Source organism: Epinephelus lanceolatus, chromosome 4, assembly GCF_041903045.1.
Source record: "Epinephelus lanceolatus isolate andai-2023 chromosome 4, ASM4190304v1, whole genome shotgun sequence".
Lineage (NCBI taxonomy): Eukaryota > Metazoa > Chordata > Actinopteri > Perciformes > Serranidae > Epinephelus > Epinephelus lanceolatus.
In genome coordinates, this window is record NC_135737.1 from 33,106,720 (window position 1) to 33,127,373 (window position 20,654).

General features: G+C 40.0%; 1 protein-coding gene across 2 annotated transcripts in view; it reads left to right on the forward strand.

Annotated features, from left to right (window-relative positions):
- The window catches only part of pde2a (phosphodiesterase 2A), a 224,533-nt gene extending 205,151 nt beyond the window's left edge, over window positions 1-19,382 (forward strand). For both annotated transcript variants that reach the window (XM_033631080.2, XM_033631081.2), the window contains exons 18-31: window positions 1,043-1,217; window positions 3,137-3,249; window positions 7,839-7,916; window positions 8,060-8,182; window positions 8,269-8,339; window positions 8,711-8,833; window positions 8,925-9,012; window positions 10,305-10,352; window positions 11,007-11,081; window positions 11,198-11,297; window positions 12,534-12,646; window positions 16,521-16,559; window positions 16,697-16,803; window positions 17,998-19,382. In XM_033631080.2, the coding sequence (XP_033486971.1) occupies window positions 1,043-1,217; window positions 3,137-3,249; window positions 7,839-7,916; window positions 8,060-8,182; window positions 8,269-8,339; window positions 8,711-8,833; window positions 8,925-9,012; window positions 10,305-10,352; window positions 11,007-11,081; window positions 11,198-11,297; window positions 12,534-12,646; window positions 16,521-16,559; window positions 16,697-16,803; window positions 17,998-18,232 (1,488 nt within the window). In that variant the 3' untranslated portion in view covers window positions 18,233-19,382. The remainder of the gene's footprint in view (window positions 1-1,042; window positions 1,218-3,136; window positions 3,250-7,838; window positions 7,917-8,059; window positions 8,183-8,268; window positions 8,340-8,710; window positions 8,834-8,924; window positions 9,013-10,304; window positions 10,353-11,006; window positions 11,082-11,197; window positions 11,298-12,533; window positions 12,647-16,520; window positions 16,560-16,696; window positions 16,804-17,997) is intronic.
- The last annotated feature ends 1,272 nt before the right edge of the window (window positions 19,383-20,654 follow it).

Genomic DNA, 20,654 nt, shown 5'->3' on the forward strand with positions numbered 1-20,654 from the left:
TGTTGTTAAAAAAAAAAAAATCAATTTTCTGGTCTTTAAATGGGAAAAGAACAGTGGTTTTCCAGATGAAAGTCTAGATGTAGTGGCAGTTTCGAGGTTTATTGAGAATGCAAAAAAGGAAAACAAAACGGCAGACCAAGTTGTCCAAAATTTCATCTCATACAGTTACCGTTATTATACTTAAACACTGTGTAATATGGTCAAAAACGTATTACGATCCAACTCAACACAAACTTCACATCGTCTTTTACACAACGTTGTCCACAGCCCTTTTGTTTTATGCGCACTGAAATGCCTTACAGCATCAAACCTGGCGTAAATAACTTGTACCTGCATTTTAACACATGAATAAAGTGAATATAAACATAGCCTTAGTACAGTCCACTACCATACACTGTTTAAAATATACAGAAACTGTTGTGTAAACTTAAATATCATTAGAATCTATATGAAATGTCATATCAACACAGAAGTCCTTACCAAATACGTGCTTAAGTGGCTCTTACACTAGAGTTTGTTTGACACTTACTTTGCCGCTCTTTATACTACAGCAGTTGCTCAGAGCGTGAAAAATGCCACAGCCCAGTGCGTCTCATAGCACTGCTAAAAGGTGCCCTCTTGTCGAGGGCCACCTACCGAGCGTCAGCATTTGATAAGTTAGAAGTGAGAGCAGGTTGTGTTAGCTGTGTGGCTGTCTCTGATGCCTGGAGCTCTGATGCATTCACAGTGTAATGGAATATAAGCGACTGTCTTGTGTTTGGCTTAATATGTTCCTCTAACCAACTAAAACTGGCCAATGAAAGATGTTTAAGTAAGGAAATGCGGCATGATATTCAACAAAGGTCCCCGTCCAGACTAGAATGCAGGATGCTGTGATTATATTTTCAGCGTCATGGTTGCATTGTTATGCTCTCGCCCCACATTTCCTGTCTGACTGTACTGCCATCAATCAATTCAAAGCAAAAGTGTACGAGAGTTAAGTTGTCTCTTGATGACATGAGCATGTGTGTCTGTCTGTCTGTCCGTGTGTGTGCGAGTGCAGAAGGAGTTCCGTATTCCAGCAGATCAGGGTATTGCAGGTCACGTGGCGACCACCGGTCAGATCTTGAACATTAAGGATGCCTACTCCCATCCTCTCTTCTACCGCGGCGTGGACGACAGCACCGGCTTCAAGACTCGCAACATCCTCTGCTTCCCCATCAAAGATGAGAACAACGGTAACAACAATGACTTCCACACCAACACACACAAAAACTTCTTTCATTCAACATTCACAGAAAGTCAAAAGTTATTTTCTTAATCAAACGTATTTGTAAAACACCTCTCATACAGGGTGGTGTAATTCACACGTGACTCAGAAACTATGAAGAAAATGAACAAATATGAACAATAATACAGTAAAAAAGTGGAAATATACAAACAATGAAATCACTAAAAGACAATAAAAACACAGGATAACAATAATATAAGATATAAAGATTATATGTTTTAAAGATAAACTATGCAGGATTGTTACTGTTGTTACTGTTTGTAAGCACGCTCAGCAGCGAAAGCAGAAGTAAAAGTCAACCCCAGATTCACTCTGGTTGGGGTTTTACCTCACTATATATACATTTTTCAGCGCTGTGTCTCTTGGATGCCTGCTGCTTATGGCCTTGCACCTGGTTGCTACCTTTTTATAAAGCCCTGACCTCACCTGACCGCTGTGGGGGTACACACCCATAAACATCCTGAACACAGACAATAAGATGCGAAGAAGAAATCCAGGCAGAGGGCAGAGTCTCTGCAGAAAAATACAGCACTGCACACTTGTAGTGGATCATAAGTGATGACTGATAAGGAATACTTCTGTATGGATCTATACATCGTTTGTTAGGAAACTTCTGCATAATATATCTTTAAGTTTAAAGCACATTCAGCTACTCTTGGGCAGGCTCTCAGCAGTTTGGAGCATAAATACTAAATGTTTTTTCTGCTGTACTTTAACACAATGTGACAACAACTGTTATCTGTAGAGGGAGGTGTGCAGTTACTCTGTAGGGTCCAGTAATGCACCACTAATGCAATAGCAAAGCTACTGATAAAACTACACCATTGGAAGTTGCTCCTCTATTGTCCTCTGCAGCACAGGTTCCCTTCCTAGGGGCCCTGACCCCCGCTAGGGGTCACCAAAGCTTTACAGGGGGGTTGTGGGGCCTCCTTGATTTAAAGCGATGTAAGAAAACTCTTTCTTAAAAATATACATCAGGTCTATGTGTCAGCATTTCATTTATTTCTGTAAGGAAGACTAAATAAATATGTTGGGTTGGGATATAAGCTTGAAAAAAATTTTTTAGGATAAGGGCACAGTAAAGACCTGAACACAAGCTGTATTCGCAGAGCCTTCACACTGCTGAACAGCCTCATCCTGCGTTAAGTAAAAGTCCAAAAAAAGTTGTCAACATACATGATGAAGAGTGTTTCTTTATAGTCGGAGGAGGAATGGTTGAATTGATGTCAGTTATTCTGTGCTGTTATTGTCGTGCATTGAATATAATATAAAATATCCATAAAAATATGTCACTTGGTTCGGGGTTGTCAGTTTCCTCAATGATAGAAAAGGTTCACATAAGGAAAAAGGTTGGGAATCACTGCTCTACAGTGCCTACTCTTCCTTTTTCCTTTTAAAAATGAAGCAAGGTTTCCTCACAGGTGCTCTCCCAGAATAGCACAAAGAGTTGTTACATCACAACCTTTGCTCCTAAATGTTGAAGTGCATAAAGTGCACCCATCCTCAGTCTGCTCCATACTTAGAAATTACAGAAACCTCAGACACTGATGGTGCTCCCTTCTTCTTGCTGCGAGCAGACGAACTTTAGATGCTGTGTGATCTGTCTCCATACAGAAAACTGTCAGATTAAGAGTGTGAAATTAATTTAAGTTAGCAGAGCTATTTGATTCAACGACTGTTCTGCACCTCCCAAACTGTTGCATTCTGGGCCTCATTTTCTTGTCCTTGACTCTCCGTTTTTCTTCATCAACTTTCCCTTCTTCCCTCTCTTCAACTCATTGCCTCCCTCATTGTCTCACCTTCTTTTTCCCCTCTCCCTCTTTACCTCTGTCCTCCTCTACTTTCTTTGAATCGTCCTCCCCCTAGAGGTGATTGGGGTGGCAGAGCTGGTGAATAAAATGAACGGGCCGTGGTTCAACCGCTTTGATGAGGACCTGGCCACGGCGTTCTCCATCTACTGTGGTATCAGCATCGCCCATGTAAGTCTCCTCTCCCGCTGAAAGAACTGACTCACTGTAACCTTTACATTTTTCTTTTTTTGTCTTATTTATTTATTTTTTATTCAAAGAAATTATATAACATTGTAATAGTGAAGTAACAAATCATGAAAGAGAGAAAGAAGAAAGATAAAATATTAAAGAAATGTTAATAAAATTATAAAAATTTAAAGACAAACATGAGTTCATGGGATATAATTTGTTGATAACTGATATAATATAGGTCAGAGGATGCATTATACCAACATAGGACACAGCAACATATGTACCATAAATACACACATAGTCACACAGATACACACCCATGTGCATACCCGTGCAAAATGACAAAGACATCAACACCCTTAAAGGTCCAGTGTGTAGGATTTAGGGGGATATATTGGCAGAAATTGAATATAATAAAATAAGTTTTCTTTAGTGTATAATCACCTGACAATAAGACTCATTGTGTTTTCATTACCTTAGAATGAGCCGTTTATATCGATGTCAGGAGCAGGTCCTCATCCGCAGAGATCACCATGTTGCACACCATGTTTCTACAGTAGCCCAGAACGGACAAACCAAACATTGGCTCGAGACAGGGCCATTCACCTCAGTGACAATAGCTACCAGCACTTTGGAGAAGTCGAGACAAATAATTCAGCTCCTGCTTTAAAACATCTGGATCTTAAGTTAGTAGAGAAATAAGCTGAGCACACATTGGCAGGTGCTGGGCGCGTAGCCAGTGTGGCCAGTGTATCCAGTGGCGCGTGGCCACTGGATACACTGAAGAAGGCTTAGGCCAAAATGCGTCTGTCATTTTGTTTGGCTGTGTGTTGCCCTATTAAATCCTAGATTTTGACTCTAGTCTTTTGTGAGTGCTGTTGCCCACTAGTTTCTTTAGAAACACAGATTTAAAATGCAAAACTACTTCTGTAAGTGTTTTTACTGGTGTAAGTCGCCATGTTTTTTGTTTTGGAGAGGAAGAGACCACTGCACATAGTTTGGCTCACAGTAAAAACCTCCTGAACGTCTGGTTATCAAGGAAAATAGGGGAGCACACATTTGCAAGTGCTGGCCAAGCAGCCTGTTTGCAACGTGTCAAACAGTATAGGAAAAACACTGATTTGTAACGTGAAACTGTTTTAGCGCTTTTACCGTTTTAAATCATCTGGTCAGATTGTTTTTGATAGGAAGGGACCTCTGCAGATAATGCGGTTCCTGGTTAAAACCTCCTGATGACTGAACAATGAAGGAATTCTAACCAGGAGCGGTCGCAGCTGGTTGTAATCTGCAACCCTCATTGCTAAATCCCCCAAAATCTTACACACTGTTCCTTTAATATCATATTATGTTGTCTTAGTTTTTACATCTGACAGGAGGGTCTTTGGAAATATTGCATGTTGTATACCTCACCCATTTTCTCTCTCTTTCTTTAACGATATGAACTTATTTTCTAATTCTCACGATTATACATTTTATTTGCGAGATCCCTCCATTTAGAGTTAATTAGCTTTTATATTTTTTGGTTCGGTGTGTTGAATAACAAAAGATGTCTGGTCAAATTGTTTCTAGTCTCATTTATCAAACCGTCAACACATGAAAAACAAATATGCTATGAGCCAAGCATATTAATGATAAAGTGCATAAACAGCACAGCTGCGTCTCACTTTAAAACAGAAGACAGCCTCTATCACTTTCCCTCATTATCTCTGTTAGCAGCAGCATGAAACATTAAAAAGAAATAAATGCAGCATTTCTTAAGCTGCACATTCACCTCCGTACTCATTGTAAACAATCCGAGGTCATTAACTCAGCTTGATTTTAAACGTAATGTTTAATAATGTCATCTCTAAAAGCTCTGTGCGCCATAATAGTCCTTAATTAAATTTGTCTGCATGTGAGGAAGAAAGGGAGGTGTAGAGAATAAGCCTTTACAGTGTATCCATCATTAGGAGTCTGTTGCTCCTCAGAGCAGTGTGGTAGATCTTTTGTTAGCGCTGTCAGAGAGATCGATCCTGTCGGCATCAGTTCAGTGGGAGCAAAATGCTCAGTCACAGCAGAGCTGAGCGAAGCCTCGGGGGAAATTTAAAGAGATTCGGTCTGTGATAGAACTGAGTGGCTTTTATGGTGTTGTTCATAAGCATTGTATGACTGCTGCAAACCCATTAACACGCATTCTGCTGCGCCAGCATATGTAGCTCATGAAGACAATGATGAAGATGGGCTATTATGTTTATACTGTGAGGGTGTTTATCGTCGACATTGATTTCTAATTGTTAGAAAATCTGTCAGAATCTTCAACAACCCAGTATTTATTACAATTGCGTATCTTGTTTTCCATTTGCCATACAACAGGTTTTTCAGAATGTGATGATGAAACTTTGTCACCCTGTTTCTCATTACTGCAGTGCCTTTCACCTTTTACCAGAACATGGTGGATTAAAATTGTTTTTTAAATGGATTTTTCCTGCATTCACAATTGCACTCAGGCAGTCACACAATTGATTTGAGCAATTTAGACAATTATAAGAAAATTAAATGGTTAGTTGACTGATTATAAACCATGTTTACAATTGATTTCACATAATGTGCCATAAGGAAGGCGTTTTAATGGAGGCTGAATTAAATCAGAGGCACTGGATGAAGGAAGGAAGCAAGGAAGGAAGGGAGGAGAAGAAACAGCTGAGACAGTACAGCTGCGATGATATTCACCATTTCCGATTCACCTTCATTTTAAGTGGCTCTTGTAGCATCTGACCTTTGCATGACTGCAGGTACTCAATAGTTTATCTACAAACTATAAAGATATTTGATTGGAAAAATAATTGCCTTCTAGGCAGCTCGTTAATCATTCAAACATGCCCACATGCATTATGTATCAGTGCTTACGCTGCATCATGGTGAAACAGTGTACTGCATGTTGGGGCACAAATACGTACAGCAGGGTGATCTATGATAAGCAGGAGAGCAGGAGCAGGAGTTTGGGATTGATGCTCTCCTGAAGATACTGTTAGAAAACATTTATGCTTACTTTAAAGCAGTGGTTCCCAACTGGTTGTACATGGGTCCATTCTGAATGGACCGCAAGTGACTCGTAAACGAGTCAAGTTTGTATAAAAACACACTTTATTTTTAAGTACAGCAAATTTCTGGCTTTTATTTTGATGTGTTTCCTGCTGTAGAGTGAGTGAACAACAGACAGCTACTTAACAGAGAGCGCGACGACATGGCCACACACTAGTATGACGCTGAATACATTAAACTGTGTGAACTGATCTAATGACGAAGGATAAATCTGGACCCCAGTTGGGGACCCCTGCTTTAAAGGAATACTTCAGCCTCCAAATGATCATTTGTACTTTAATTACTCACCCTGTGTTAAGATGAATTTGTGGAAAACAAAAAGTTTTCCTTTCATTCCTCCTCTGTGAACGAAGAATCCAAAAACAGAGAAAATCCTTGATGAATTGCAGTAAAAGGGGTCCGCTATTTGAAACAGATCAGTAAAAACTCGTCTATGTACAGCCAACTAGCATGCCTGGGCTTGCGCATGCATTTCAATCAGGAGAGATAGAAGAATGACATAAAGATAAAGTTTAATGTGAAATATAAGTGTACAGATTAACAGATGATTTGTGCTGATAAGATTTTAACAAAAGTCTTTGGTGCTGAGACAACAGAGGTACATTATTTGTGATTGAGGGACATCAGAGCGGCAGCAAGATAATCTCCCCATGGAGTCTAGACACAGGTGGAGGTGGAGGTGGCTGATGACTGTGGTCGATGACTGCTGAGGCGAATAGAGGCTGCATCTGAGAAGACGAGGTGGTGATGGGGAGGTGGAGGGTACACACAGCAGCAGCATGAAAGGACTGCGGGCAGAAAAAGAGCCATATTTAAAATGAGGGGCAGTGATATAACAGCTGATGACTCGATTGACAGTTGCGGACACTGACAGCCAGAGATAGAGCGTGAGCATGTGTGAATAGCGGAGTGAGGAAGAAAGTTAGAGCCTAAGCATAAGAAAGTATTGTCTTCCTGACTGAACTTTCACTAGAGCTTCATTTGAACTATGTTCAGGATGCACTACCTGTAGGCAGATGTGTTTTATATTCTAACTTTGTGGTGAAAATGCACATGTTTGAGAAGCACTAAGCATACGACTGGATAAATCAGACTTGGATTATACTGCAGGAGTTGTGTGAGAGTTTGTAAACGGCTTTTCGATAAGCTTATGCTGTTAAACACGGCCCCCTTGAACTGCAATTCATCAAGAATTTTCTCAGTTTTTGGATTCTTTGTTCACATTGGAGGCATGCGAGCAATCTAAATTTTCTTCTGACTCCAAGGTTACACAGGGAGAGTAATTTATTATATTAAAATCAAGCTCTTTTGGATGCCAAAGATCAAGCACCATCTCCGTTTACCCAGTTATCTTTTTCAAAATACAGAAAAAGAAGAAGCAAGTTTTTGGCTGTTTTACTGCTGGTGCTGTAACTTAACTCTGCATCATATAACCAGGGATCTGTGACAGTAAATAAACTGTGATTTGTTATGGTGTAACTGTAATATGATGTTTGTTCCTCTAGTCTCTGCTCTACAAGAGAGTCCATGAAGCTCAGTTCAGGTCCCACCTGGCCAATGAAATGATGATGTACCACATGAAGGTAAAATCACATTCATGCATCTCACTCACTCACGCACACACACACACACACACACACACACACACACACACTCTCGACGGGTTGTATTTACTGACTCTGTCCCTATATTTTACTCAATATGATTCAGTATGTGTATGTTGTAGGTTTCAGAGGAAGAGGTCACTAAGCTGCTGGTGACGGGGATTGAACCCGTCAAGGAGATCCACCCCTGCTTCGCCGAGTTCACGTACACGCCTCGCTCCCTGCCTGATGACACCACGCCGCTGGTAAGAGACAGAGGTTGAGAGGAAAAGTGGGAAAGAGAGTTTGAAGGAGGCAACAAATTAACTGATGCTGTTATTTGTGTCTGCAGTGCGTCCTCAGCATGTTTGAAGACATGGGTTTCATCAACACCTACAAGATTGACCTGCACACTCTCGCCAGGTCTGACAGCTCCATCAGTTCATATATGAAGTTTGAGAGCGTGTGTGTATGAGTGTGTCTCCCAAGTAACAACACTGACAAGACACTGGTCTGAACTGATCAGTACAGATGAAAATTATTGGAATACAGTATGTTTAGAGTCAAATTTATACTTTAAACCTTGGTTAGAATCGACAGTTTCTGGTGCTGCTTCATCTGCATTGCAGTAGAGACATCATATGGTTGCTTTTGATAACTTTCTTTAGTACTTTTTATTTAATAGAAAAGAAAGAAACAGAACACGAACAATAAGATCACTCTACACGTGCTACGTGCCTCACTAGCTGCATGCTGCGTTGTAGGTGATAATTAAACTCCTGCTTTGGTGTCAGGTTCTGTCTGATGGTGAAGAAAGGCTACAGGGACCCTCCGTACCACAACTGGATGCACGCCTTCTCTGTCTCACACTTCTGCTACCTGCTCTACAAAAACCTAGGGCTGTCCAACTACCTCGAGTATGTATTGAACACATTTCCCCGTGGTGACACAAGTAGCCAAAGTTTAGTTGTTTCAATCCTTTATGCTCGTTCTTTCTTCTTTTTTTAGGGATATAGAGATTCTAGCTCTCTTTGTCTCCTGTATGTGCCATGACCTGGACCACCGTGGCACCAACAATTCTTTCCAAGTCGCCTCAGTAAGACAAATGATGTTTCTGTTTTATTAGAGGGTTTACAAGAACTAGTTTCTGCATGTTTACAATATTAATGTTATTGTCAAATTATATATTGTGGGTGGGGCAACACAATGGTTTGAGTTGAAGGTGTGGGAAAGAATAGTATCAGTAACATTGTTAACACTGTGCTACATTACAGAGAAATACAAAACTGTACTAATGAACCTTCATTAATATAGGCCTATATTTTATCTACAAGTGCACGTCACACACTGAGCGAGCCGCCTGTTAATGACGCTGTGGGCAAAGCAGTAATGATTGTGCTAAGTGGCTAATTGGCATGTAGCTACTTCCATGTTTCAGATGATACGTCATGTTTGTAGTCGACCAATGAAGATGAGTTTACATATCACCTTGGGTTCATCCTTCACCTTCTCAAAATGATCTCACACTTTGGATTTCCTGCCCGACTTGTTATTAACCACCTGGGCGCTGGGTGCTACCCTACTGCCTTTTTTGTGCCAGCTTTCAAGAGCGTGGTGGCAGGTTGCGTCTGAGGTTGCTAAGCAACCTTAACAAACATCTTATAGCCTTTTTATCTGAAATCCTGAGTGCAGAGCTGATCTTCTTCCAGGCACTGTTTATAAGTGTGTAGGCCTATCGTCTATGGGACAGATGTAAAGCTCTGGGTAGCCCTGCACTAACATGATCAACTTTTCTGTATTTATCAGACTGAATATTTACTGAAGGGAAAGATATCTGTCGCCTGGATTTGAAAACCCATATCGTCCCCCCTGTGTTGACTCCATGGCTGCAGCCTTGGTACAAAGGGGAAAAAGGGAGAATGAATACACTGCTGCTCCACTACCCTCCTGAATAGAGTGTTTCAGGGCAGCACTGCAGTTGCACTCTGAAAATGCTGACTAGAAATGGACTTTTAGGCACTCAAGGATGGAGAACATCAATAAGAGCCAGGCTCATGGTGATATGAGAGTCTGTGTATATCCCCGCCTGTGCATTCGCCCTGGTGAGACACTAAATGCCATTGTGATTAGAAACATGTTGCTCTGCTCCACTATAATCATGCATAACCCTCCGGCACCTAAATGACGCACACACCAACGCTCATTATGCAACAAAGGTCATCGATTTATCAGCTCCTTTTATGATTTTTCTATTTGAAGATTTATATTCAAGCCGACGAGCACAGTTAAAGAGCAGGATGTTATCGAAGGATGTTGTTCCATTTGATTCAATATATTGTGTACACGAAGGGGATTGTGTTTCATTTGTCTGTCTGTTTCTATTTTCAGCAATCTGTGCTGGCTGCTCTCTACAGCTCAGAGGGATCTGTGATGGAGGTAAACGCGCAACCAGTTACATCACATCACAGGGATGTGGGAAGGCTGACTGGAAAGCTATCAGAGCTGTAACAAGATGAGGGATCTGTGCCCAAATAAATTAATATATAAATCTTAATTGCGTATACACCCTCCGCTTTAGCTCTGTACAGTTCTGCCATAAATGATACAATCAGAAACATGTTTTTTAAGTTTATTGCTGAGGTCATAGTCATAGGTGGTGGACTCTATTATGCTGAGAGGTGTTTCTATTGCTGAGTCGTTCTCCCCTTTTACACACACGTCAGGGCTAGAATATTAGAAACACCTCTGAATATAATGCACTTCAAACCAAAAACTATACCTTCATGCTGTGGAGTGCATTTTCGTATACACTTAACTTAGTAGACTGAGAAAAGACAGTCTACTCATACTCATATGTTCCTTCCTTGTTGATGAACTTCAGTATGTGAGCTCGACTCATATTGTTTTGTACTGGTACGACACCTAGTGGCCAAAATCACACTTCTGTTCCTTGCAGCAGTGATGAGGCACTGGGAGGCATGGAAATTGGCTGTGCTCATTGCATTGCAACATGACTCAACAATCCTTTAGAGGCAGCATTTTTCAATTGTACTCACTCCTTTTCCCATCATGCTCTATTTGCCATGACAGAGACATCACTTTGCCCAGGCCATCGCCATTCTGAACACTCACGGCTGCAACATCTTTGAGAAGTTCAACAGGAAGGTGAGATATAAAATCTGGCATCTGACATTCACACATTGCAAATGCCTCTCACTTTTAATTTCCATTTACTTAATTCAGCTAGATAATTTTGTTTTTTATGGTTTTCGTTTTTTTAGGACTACTCGCGCATGCTGGATTTGATTCGAGACATCATTCTGGCGACGGACCTGGCTCACCACCTTCGCATTTTCAAGGACTTGCAGAAGATGGCTGATGGTACGTGCCATTAGTTTAATTTGCAAAGCCTCTTGCAAAGTCTCTGCACTCTTAAATATTATTCATAGGGTTAGTTTATCACCATAAAAAATAGTCAGCTGACAACTTATTTTAAGAAGTTGGTCAAAATCAAAAACATTTGACATTTTTAAGAAGGATGGAATTAAAATATATATATATATATATATATATATATATATATATCACAACTTTTGGATAAATATTAAGTTAATTCAACTTAATTAAGTTTTTGGAGGTCAAAGCAAATCATGTTGGTTGTCCTAAGCTAAGAGTTTGTCAGACTATAAATACTAATAGGATTTACTTTACAAGGCCAGAGTTGGAACTGCTTAAAAAGATGCATGCAAATTGTTACCTTGATTTTTACTTTTGTTTTAAACTAACAACCCTGAACCGCAAAGGAGGCTTGGTTCGAATTCTTGGTCCAGAGTGGTGTCACCAAAACCAATGTATTTGTTTTTCCTTAAATTGGACTGAGGTGATTTCAGAAGAGAAAAATATGTAACATGACTGATACCAAAATATACAGTATTGCATATTAGAAATGTTCCATTTTGATCATTTTGTGATCAATAACAAGTAAACCCATGCAGTTTTTGTTCATTTTTTGGCTAAATATGCAGCCTGTGAAATGATGAACCCATTCCTCGGCTGGCACCTTCTTTGTGACACACAAAAGGCACACACTGACTACAGATTTTCATTATCTTGTGAATTCCTTTTCAAAGATCTGAGGTCAAACTCGCAGTATTCATTTCTGACATTCTTGGTTATCCTCTTCTTTCATTGGACTGTTTACCCCTTTCAGGAGACAGTTGTGTACTTCACTCTTATATAATATAATTGGCTGTAACCTCCTAGCCAGCGGTTTGTTACGCCTGAATGCAACCAATTATAAGTTATCCAGAGTGGATGTCTCCTCAGTGGAATCAATTTTGTGCTGTTAAAGTAATTCAAGGACATTAAAAGCTCCTAAATGAGTTAGTGACTGCTTTGCAGTGCGTAACGTGTCAATCATGGAGGGAGATAGTTTGACCAAACACAGAGTGGAAATAAACAGAGTAAAGATGCCACTGAAACGTCGCTTCTTCCCACCAAATAAACAAAGTTTATATCAACACATAATAACCTCAGATCTTGACAAAGCTGTCATTTAATTAACTGCCAGTGTAAATGTGTAAATGCATCTTAGATATGTGCATGTGTGTGTTTCAGATGGATACAACCCCAAAAGCCGTAACCACCGCTCCATGCTGCTGTGCCTGTTGATGACATCGTGTGACCTGTCAGACCAAACCAAGGGCTGGAAAACCACACGCAAGATTGCTGTCAGTTCATTGTCTGAAACTATGTCTACACTTTATACTGTATCTTTACATATGTGAAGCTGAATGTGTTGTGTATTTAATATGACCTACAACACAAGAAAGATGCTCTGGCGCATTCGTCTGTTCTTCACCATGTTAGGAAATATTAGGTTTAAAGGTCCAGTGTGTAGGATTTAGTCAGGGGCGTGAATAGAAACAGTGCAGGCAGTGCGGTTGCACTGGGGCCTGTGGGTTGTAGGGGCCCGATCGCCACCTAGTGTGCTTGAATTTGAATTTTATTTGTACACAAGATGTGATAAAAACATGGACATAAAAATAAACATGGTAGGAATTGTGCCCGAGGGGGCTTATGGTGAAAGCTTCCCCTCTAGAATTTCACATCTCTTCTACAAAGAGTATTTCTGTCCTAAACATAAGAGTATAACAGGCATAACAAGTAGTTGTAAGAAACAGAAACATACACAGAACACATAAATTGTTCAAAAAAGAACTGAACAAATTAAAATTGGGGTGATTTTTATATATGCTCTCAAAAATGTAAACAAATCTACATCAAAATGATATGCTTATTCCACATAAAATATAAAATATTGTAATTTAACTAATTTAATTTAACTATAAAAACTATTTAGTTAAACTAATAATTTCCTATTACAGATATGTAATGATGATTGCTGGGTAATATGTAGCTTGATGTTGTTCAATATCAAGTCTCAGTTTAATTATGCAACGAAGGCAAAACGATTTACAGGAGATAGTTTAGGTGCAAAATCTCTCAAGACCGACAAACTGGGTACATCTGCAAGCGGGTATCCTCCTGAGACCCAAACTTCTGTTTGATATGCATTTTTATTTTCTCCTAGCCATTTGGGATCAGTAGGACCGGACAAGAATAAAAAAACTAAACACTGTCAACAACGATAAAGTCCCAATGTCCTCAAATGAGAAGATCATAAAGTCCCACTATCCTTCAATGAGCTGACGATAAATTCCCGACATTTTTAAATGAGTACTTTCTAATTAACAGCGTCTTAGCTTGTTACCGTTGCTAAAATTGGTAAAGTTTGTAAGGCATATCAAACTACAAACATCATAAATCATCATAAATAAAAAAGTGTAAATTATCAAATTTGATCAGGTTTTGGACCGTGTCCACTTTTTTGTCAGCTGCAGACTGACTTGGCAGAGATGGCTGCCATCTTGTTTTTACACAGATTAGTGTATTGTGGTTTTACCGCCACTAGATGGCACAAAAAAGTGTCCATGAATGAGGACAACAGGTCTAAATTTTAAGTAGACTGAAGTATAAGGTCAAGTAAACCCGGAATGTGATGTCCTCATATGAGGAAACAGGGTCTCAGGAGGATATAACATGAAAGTGGCAGTAAGACACTCTGGGCCGAATTCACAAAGAATGAACTGCGGCCGCTGATAGCACCTTGAATTGCACTTCACTTGCACCCGCAGTTTGCTCCGTCTTAACGTCCTCTTCACAAAGGATATTGCGCTAATGATATACCAGCGCAAACACGCCCACAAAGTTTGGCAGCAGTTTGCCCCTGATTTGCCCCTGATTGCAATTAGCCACATGACAAAGTTATTTTTTTCACTTAACTGCGTGTGGCTATTAGCGCTGGTATTAGTTAGGCTAATTAGACTTTGTTTGGCAAAGTACTGAATACTGTATACCCTCATGTAGTGACGTCTGCTGGTGAGTCAGTCTAACAGTGTTGGATGGGTTGAGGCTGTGGATTTGACCAAGTTTGACCACTTTATCACTATTCCCTCTCACTTGTAGCTGTTATTTCGTTATCTTTTGAATTTAATATGAATTATGGAACCGTTTTTGTTCACGTTTGTTTCCCCCGTTTCGTAAAAGAAATTATTGAAAGTTGCTTTGAAGTGCGTGACAGAAGTGTGTTTTGAGAACGACCGCAGACTGTCACCTGTTCAACGCATCAATATCTTCGGATGCCATTAAAGTAATAATGATTATAATAATAATCAAAATATTATTTACAGACTGATTTAACAGATGATCACTGCTGCCATGATCACTGGAAAGTCTGGGCGAGAGGCTTCCACAGAGGAGCGCCCAGTTTGCACCAGCTTTCTAAAGACGTTATTTACTTCACTCAAACTGCGTGTGGCTATTAGCGCTGGTGTTAGTGAATTAGACGTTTATCAATGAGGCTCATTTGCATAGAAAGGGGCAATTTTTCCGCCAAATATATGCATATTACCTCATTTAAATACGTGCAAATAACACCGGAGCACCGAGACACAATCTGCTTGGCAGCGCAGTTAGTGGAGCATTTCACCCTCTGCGCGTGCTTTGTGAATTAGATGGTACGTGTTTGCTCCATTTTTACCGGTTTAGCGGCCGCAAAAGCCACACAATCCTTTTGTGAATTCAGCCCTCAGTTGATAAAATATTTATACCAAAACTCTGTGTGTGTGTGTGTGTGTGTGTGTGTGTGTGTGTGTGTGTTTCATAGGGCGCACTCGGGCCCATCATAATAGCGTGCACTGGGGCCCATCGTAACTACCTTACACAACTGAATTTAGTGACACCTAGTGGTGAGGTTGCAGAACTATAACTTGTCCGATGTGTCAAACGTGTAGACGAACTACACAGTCCCAGACCCTATCTAGAGCAAATGTTTGGTTTCTCCGTTCTGGGCTACTATAGAATCTCCCGGCGGACTCCCCATGTAGATGTAAGTGGCTCATTCTAAGATAACTAAAACGCAATGATTCTTACTTTCAAGTGGTTATAAATTAATGAAAACATGGTTATAAATATTATACACCATTTCTGTAATTGATCTGACACACTGGACCTTTAAGTTGGGGGATAACAAGCAACATTTGAATCAGCACACAGATATTAAGGTCACAGATTTTTGTACGACACGCTTCAATAAATATACTGTAGTATATGCAATCATGTAAATGTGTTTCAGTGTCAGTCCAATAACCTTTATAATATGAACAATTATTAATATTAGCCTTTCGTCATTAGTGTAGCACAGGTTGTGTACTGCTCTGTAATTTAAAACAGCTTGTTGTAGGTCCAAACAAAAACAAAAGGGTAGATGTGATGCAGTGAAAGGACTGTAGTTTATATACTGTCTCTGTTAGTTAACAAGCACAAGCACATTTCTCCACTGTGTTACAGGAGCTCTTATTTTCAGCAGTGCATTCCTAAAGATTTCCAATTCCCAGAGACTATACAATAACACTGACCCCTTTCTGGGACAATAAAGATTATGAGATGCTTAGCTGTACAGTTGGAAACAACCATTATTTTCTACTCTGTCAAACTGCACTCCATTTTAAGGATTACGTTTAATCTTGGTCTGCCCCCCTTTTCAACACCAAACCCCTGACCCTTGTCCTAAATCCTGCACCCTAAATCTCCAAACACCTAACACCTACAGCAAATGCACTGTAATCCTTACGCCCAATACTGAAAGCACATTTCTGTTTAATTCTGGGTCTGCCTTGTGTACATTTTTACTGGTGAAAGAAATACATGGGGATTAATGAAAAAACAGCAATCACACCAAAAAGTGAAATGTAATAAAGGAGAATGACATTTTATCCTAGATTAGGTCATTGTTGTGATTCAGTACAGTCAAATTACAGTTATGTTTGCAAATACGTCTCCCAAAGCTGAAACCCAGACAGGTTTGCATCAAATATGGTGTTTAAAATTGATTTACGCTCATTTTAGAGTGAAATGAAAATCTAAATATCCGAATTACGATGTCAATAAGGAGTAAGTAAATAAGTAAACTGTATTTTAAGTGGACTCAGTGTCACTGTGAGTATGAGACTGTAACAGATGTCGGCCTCTTTCTGTCCACAGGAGCTGATTTATAAAGAGTTCTTTTCTCAAGGAGATCTGGTATGTGTCAGTGCTCACTTGCCATTAAATGTCATGTGAAATTATTTAATAAGTAGCTGAAGTGTGTGTCACTTTACATTGTAGAGAGCCCATTACTCATGTCTCTCTGTATTGTGTTTGTGTGTGTGTGTGTGCAGGAAAAAGCCATGGGGAACAGGCCCAGTGAGATGATGGACAGAGAGAAAGCGTACATCCCAGAACTACAGATAAGCTTCATGGAACATATCGCCATGCCTATTTACAAGTGCGTATGAAGAGCCGAACCCTTCAATCACGTATCAGTTTGTCAGGCCTGACATAGCAAGTTTTAAATACAAAGAGAGAGGTTAAAATTGTCAAGGAGGACTCCCCTATTTATGCTCAACACAGATAAAAATTCCCTCGTCTCTCGGCTTTAAAGAGCATTTAAGTGTCTTTCAGCTTCTTGTTTTGGTTCTATGACCCCATCATCTTCATTTTTTACCACACCAGGCTCCTGTTTTCAGTGAAAAATGCTCTGATATACTCAGTGTATGCTACCTGACCAGCATCAAACAGCACACAGACACAGTGAGTGATAAAGTGGAGCATTTAGCAGCCAGATATTTCCCTCAGGAGCAAAACAGAGCTGAAAAAGTGAATATTAGGCTGACATTCAGTCAGGCAGCCAGGAACATGACACTAATGAATAAGAGTGTTGCTCAGTGTCTGCTGGATATGTAAATAAGCAACTGGTTCCCAACATGTTTGCTGTGTTACCTTTATGAGGTGACTTGTCAGTGTTTTGGCTGCAGCCTGTTGCACTTCCCACAAGTGGCCAAAAAAAAGTAGTTATTTCATGTTTGTTTGTTTGAAATGCTGTGATAAAAGAACACCAAATTATACTGTTGAAAATAAGACATGCAAGATAATAGAGTACATAAAATGAAGTCAAAAGAACATGCAGTTAAAGATATACTATAATATTATGCAGGATTTTACTACTCAAACAGAAGTAATCACCAATGTGTCGCTAATTTCACATCTCCAAAATGTTCGTAAGCGTTTTTCCCATCAAGTCTGTTTTTATAGATCACAACTTCTGCGTGGGAAGTGGCGTACGCCTCTTTCAGGCCTTGTTTTGTGCGTACATAATGTTTATAAATGAGACCCCAGGAGCCAAACTGTAAGCAGCAGGCATCCAAGAGACACAGCACCGAAAAAAAAACATATATAGCGAGGCGAATTACCAAATGAGAGTGGGCTTGGTTTGGCTTGTACTTCCACTTTTGCTGGTCAGTGTGTTTACAAACAGCAACCAACAATCCTGCATAGCACACCTTTAAATTCTCGTTTTTACCTTTTTATTTTGGACTTTGAAAATTTCGGGCACGTCCTCAGGCTGGAGCAATGAATAATCTTTTATTGTAAAGTTATCACATCCTAACCCATGTGCCACTGCTGCCCTCTGTCCTTTCAGGCTCTTATCTGAACTGTTTCCTGGGGCCACTGAGCTGTACGAGAGAGTGGCGGCAAATCGGGAGCAGTGGACCAAAGTGTCCCACAAGTTCACCATCCGTGGGTTGCCTAGCAACAACAGCCTAGACTTCCTGGACCAGGAATATGAGCTCCTGCAAGCCCAGGGTGCTTTCGGGAGCGACGACCACTGCCTCAACGGTTGCCTGGACGATGCAGACGGAGGGAGCGGTCAGTGACAACAGCGGGCTGCTGACAGTTTCTTGAAGTTTTCTGTGGTCCAATAAGAGGCCAAGGATACCTTTTTAGCGACCTGAGAGGAAGGGATCTCTCTGCTGTCAATCACTTAGATGCTTAGCAGGCCATGCAGAACGAACAGGACAAAGTTTCAAACTAATCGAATCAGACAAGCGATTTGAAATGAGCGGATCCATCTGAGCCGGTTCAGTGATTAGATGCTACATGTTGCTTGTGTCTCCAGTTCAGGAAAGCAGAAGGTGGTGACTTTTATCTTTTTCAGCAGCTATACTGGAAAAATAAGTTTTTAACCGCAACTCACACGTTCATTGACACAGTACTGATCCTGAATACGATTGTAAAAACACACACACACACACTGACACACTGACACAAATATGTACATGCGCATACTGTTTAGACACACGACAGAGAAGAAAAAAAAACAGTTCTTATGGAAAAAGACTACTTCAACATGTAACAGTGAGATAAAGTGCTATACTTTCTGTAAAATGTTTCATAATAGCTATTATTGATTTCAATGGCTCAGCTTTGTTCACACATAAGCAGCTGCCATAGTCCCTCACCTGATGCTTATGAATGCATGCTGTATGGACACCTCATGTATTATTCCTTTTATCTTTGTCAGTGCTGATTTCTCCATGGCTAAGGAATTAATGCAGTCCATTTTTATACCATCAGAACAGATTTTTGTATTCAGCTCTTCAAAAAATCTTGATTAATTCATCACCAAAAAGCTGTACAAGGGAGATTTAATTAATTTACTTAGACAGCGTTAAAACCCTCATGTGTACTGATTAACATTTCCTCATTTTGGGGAGGTTTAAGGGACAAATTGACAATCACTGATCAACGACGGAGTCACATATCCCTGGCCATAATAACCTTCTCCATGCATAAAACATTGAAACACACACACACCCTGTGCATATTAACTGCATGCCACTGCATCAAGTAGGCATCTACACCTCAAACAAAGGTCACCCATGACCTTAAAACACTCCCTCGTGAGTTTATTTTTCTCTGCCATCCCTCCCACTCCCTTGCACCGTGCTCACTCCCTTTTACTTTTCAGTTCACAGATTTCCTCATGAACCACGTTAGACAGAGAGCAACCGAAGCCCTTTAAAAGATCCATCTCATCTGTCAGTGTAAATGTGCCACAGTAGAACGTGTTCTATGGAGTGTGTCATTGACTGTGTCATATGGATCTGCCTTATTGCGCATCTTTGCTGCCTTTCTTAGAGCTTTTAATATATGAAAATTGAAATAAAGAGTCTGTTTGGTATGTATGTTGTATATTTGTTATAGACATAGTTTGAGTATCAATGTGGTGGATGAATGATCACAATGCTCAAAAGATGTATATTTGTGAAATACCTGTGTGAAGACCTCAGATGTCATGTTCACTTCTTTATATTTTAAATTATATATATAACAACCACCAGTGAATATTAGGCAGACCCAATGGCGTTTGTTTTATTTTTCAGTTCTCAATGCACCCAAAAAACAGTTTTAAGGAAGGAACTAGAGATGTAGCCATCATTGAAATGACAAGCATCGACAGTCCACTACTGCTGCATCCCAAAGGAAATGAAAATTAGAGTTCTCAGATTGTGCCTCGTGTAAAAAAAACAAAAACAAAAAAAAGGGGAAGCCATGGGGTTTTGTGTTACAATATGCCATATTCAGTTTTACCTTGCGATGTTTAACATAGGAAATGCTGCAGAATAGTTACATGAAGAGAAACTTCTGTTATGGATACTACCGCTGTATGTAGGCTGTGCGTGGAGAGGTGAGAGCGTGCGAGCAGCTGAGTGGACAGATGAGTGGGTGTGTAGATGTGATGGAGAAAGAGAGAGAAAGCACAGGAGGTAGCTGAGATCAAGAGGATGATGTTTGCTTTAAAAAGCTGATGTTAAAAGTAATGATGCAGACGCAAACCTCAAGTGATCTTGCTCGAATCTCTTAAGTCGATAATGCTAATGAAGGTAGATTAAAGCAAAAATATTGGAATTGTAGGATTTAAATATATAATTTTTCTTGAGAGTCTCTTGAATGTGCATTAGGGAGGAAGGTTAATCGGTGAGCAAAGTGGTTTGATGTGTGTTATACCTACATTGGGATGGATTTATCTGCTTCATGGACTGAATATTTTTTAGGATAAGTTTCTTAAAGGGCGTACAGACTCTCTCTCTCTTTCTCTCACGTGTGATTTCGCCTCTTGTATTATTTCTAAACCACCATTTCATACGTACCTGCCTTTTTCATGTGCAATATGAAGTGTCTGCCTCTGTGACTTTGCATAGAGTCCTATGTAAATACCTATGCCTCTTGTTAAATTATTATCAGGTCTGAGTTTCCAAAGGCATTTCAGTGTTAGATCATGATAAAAAAAAATCA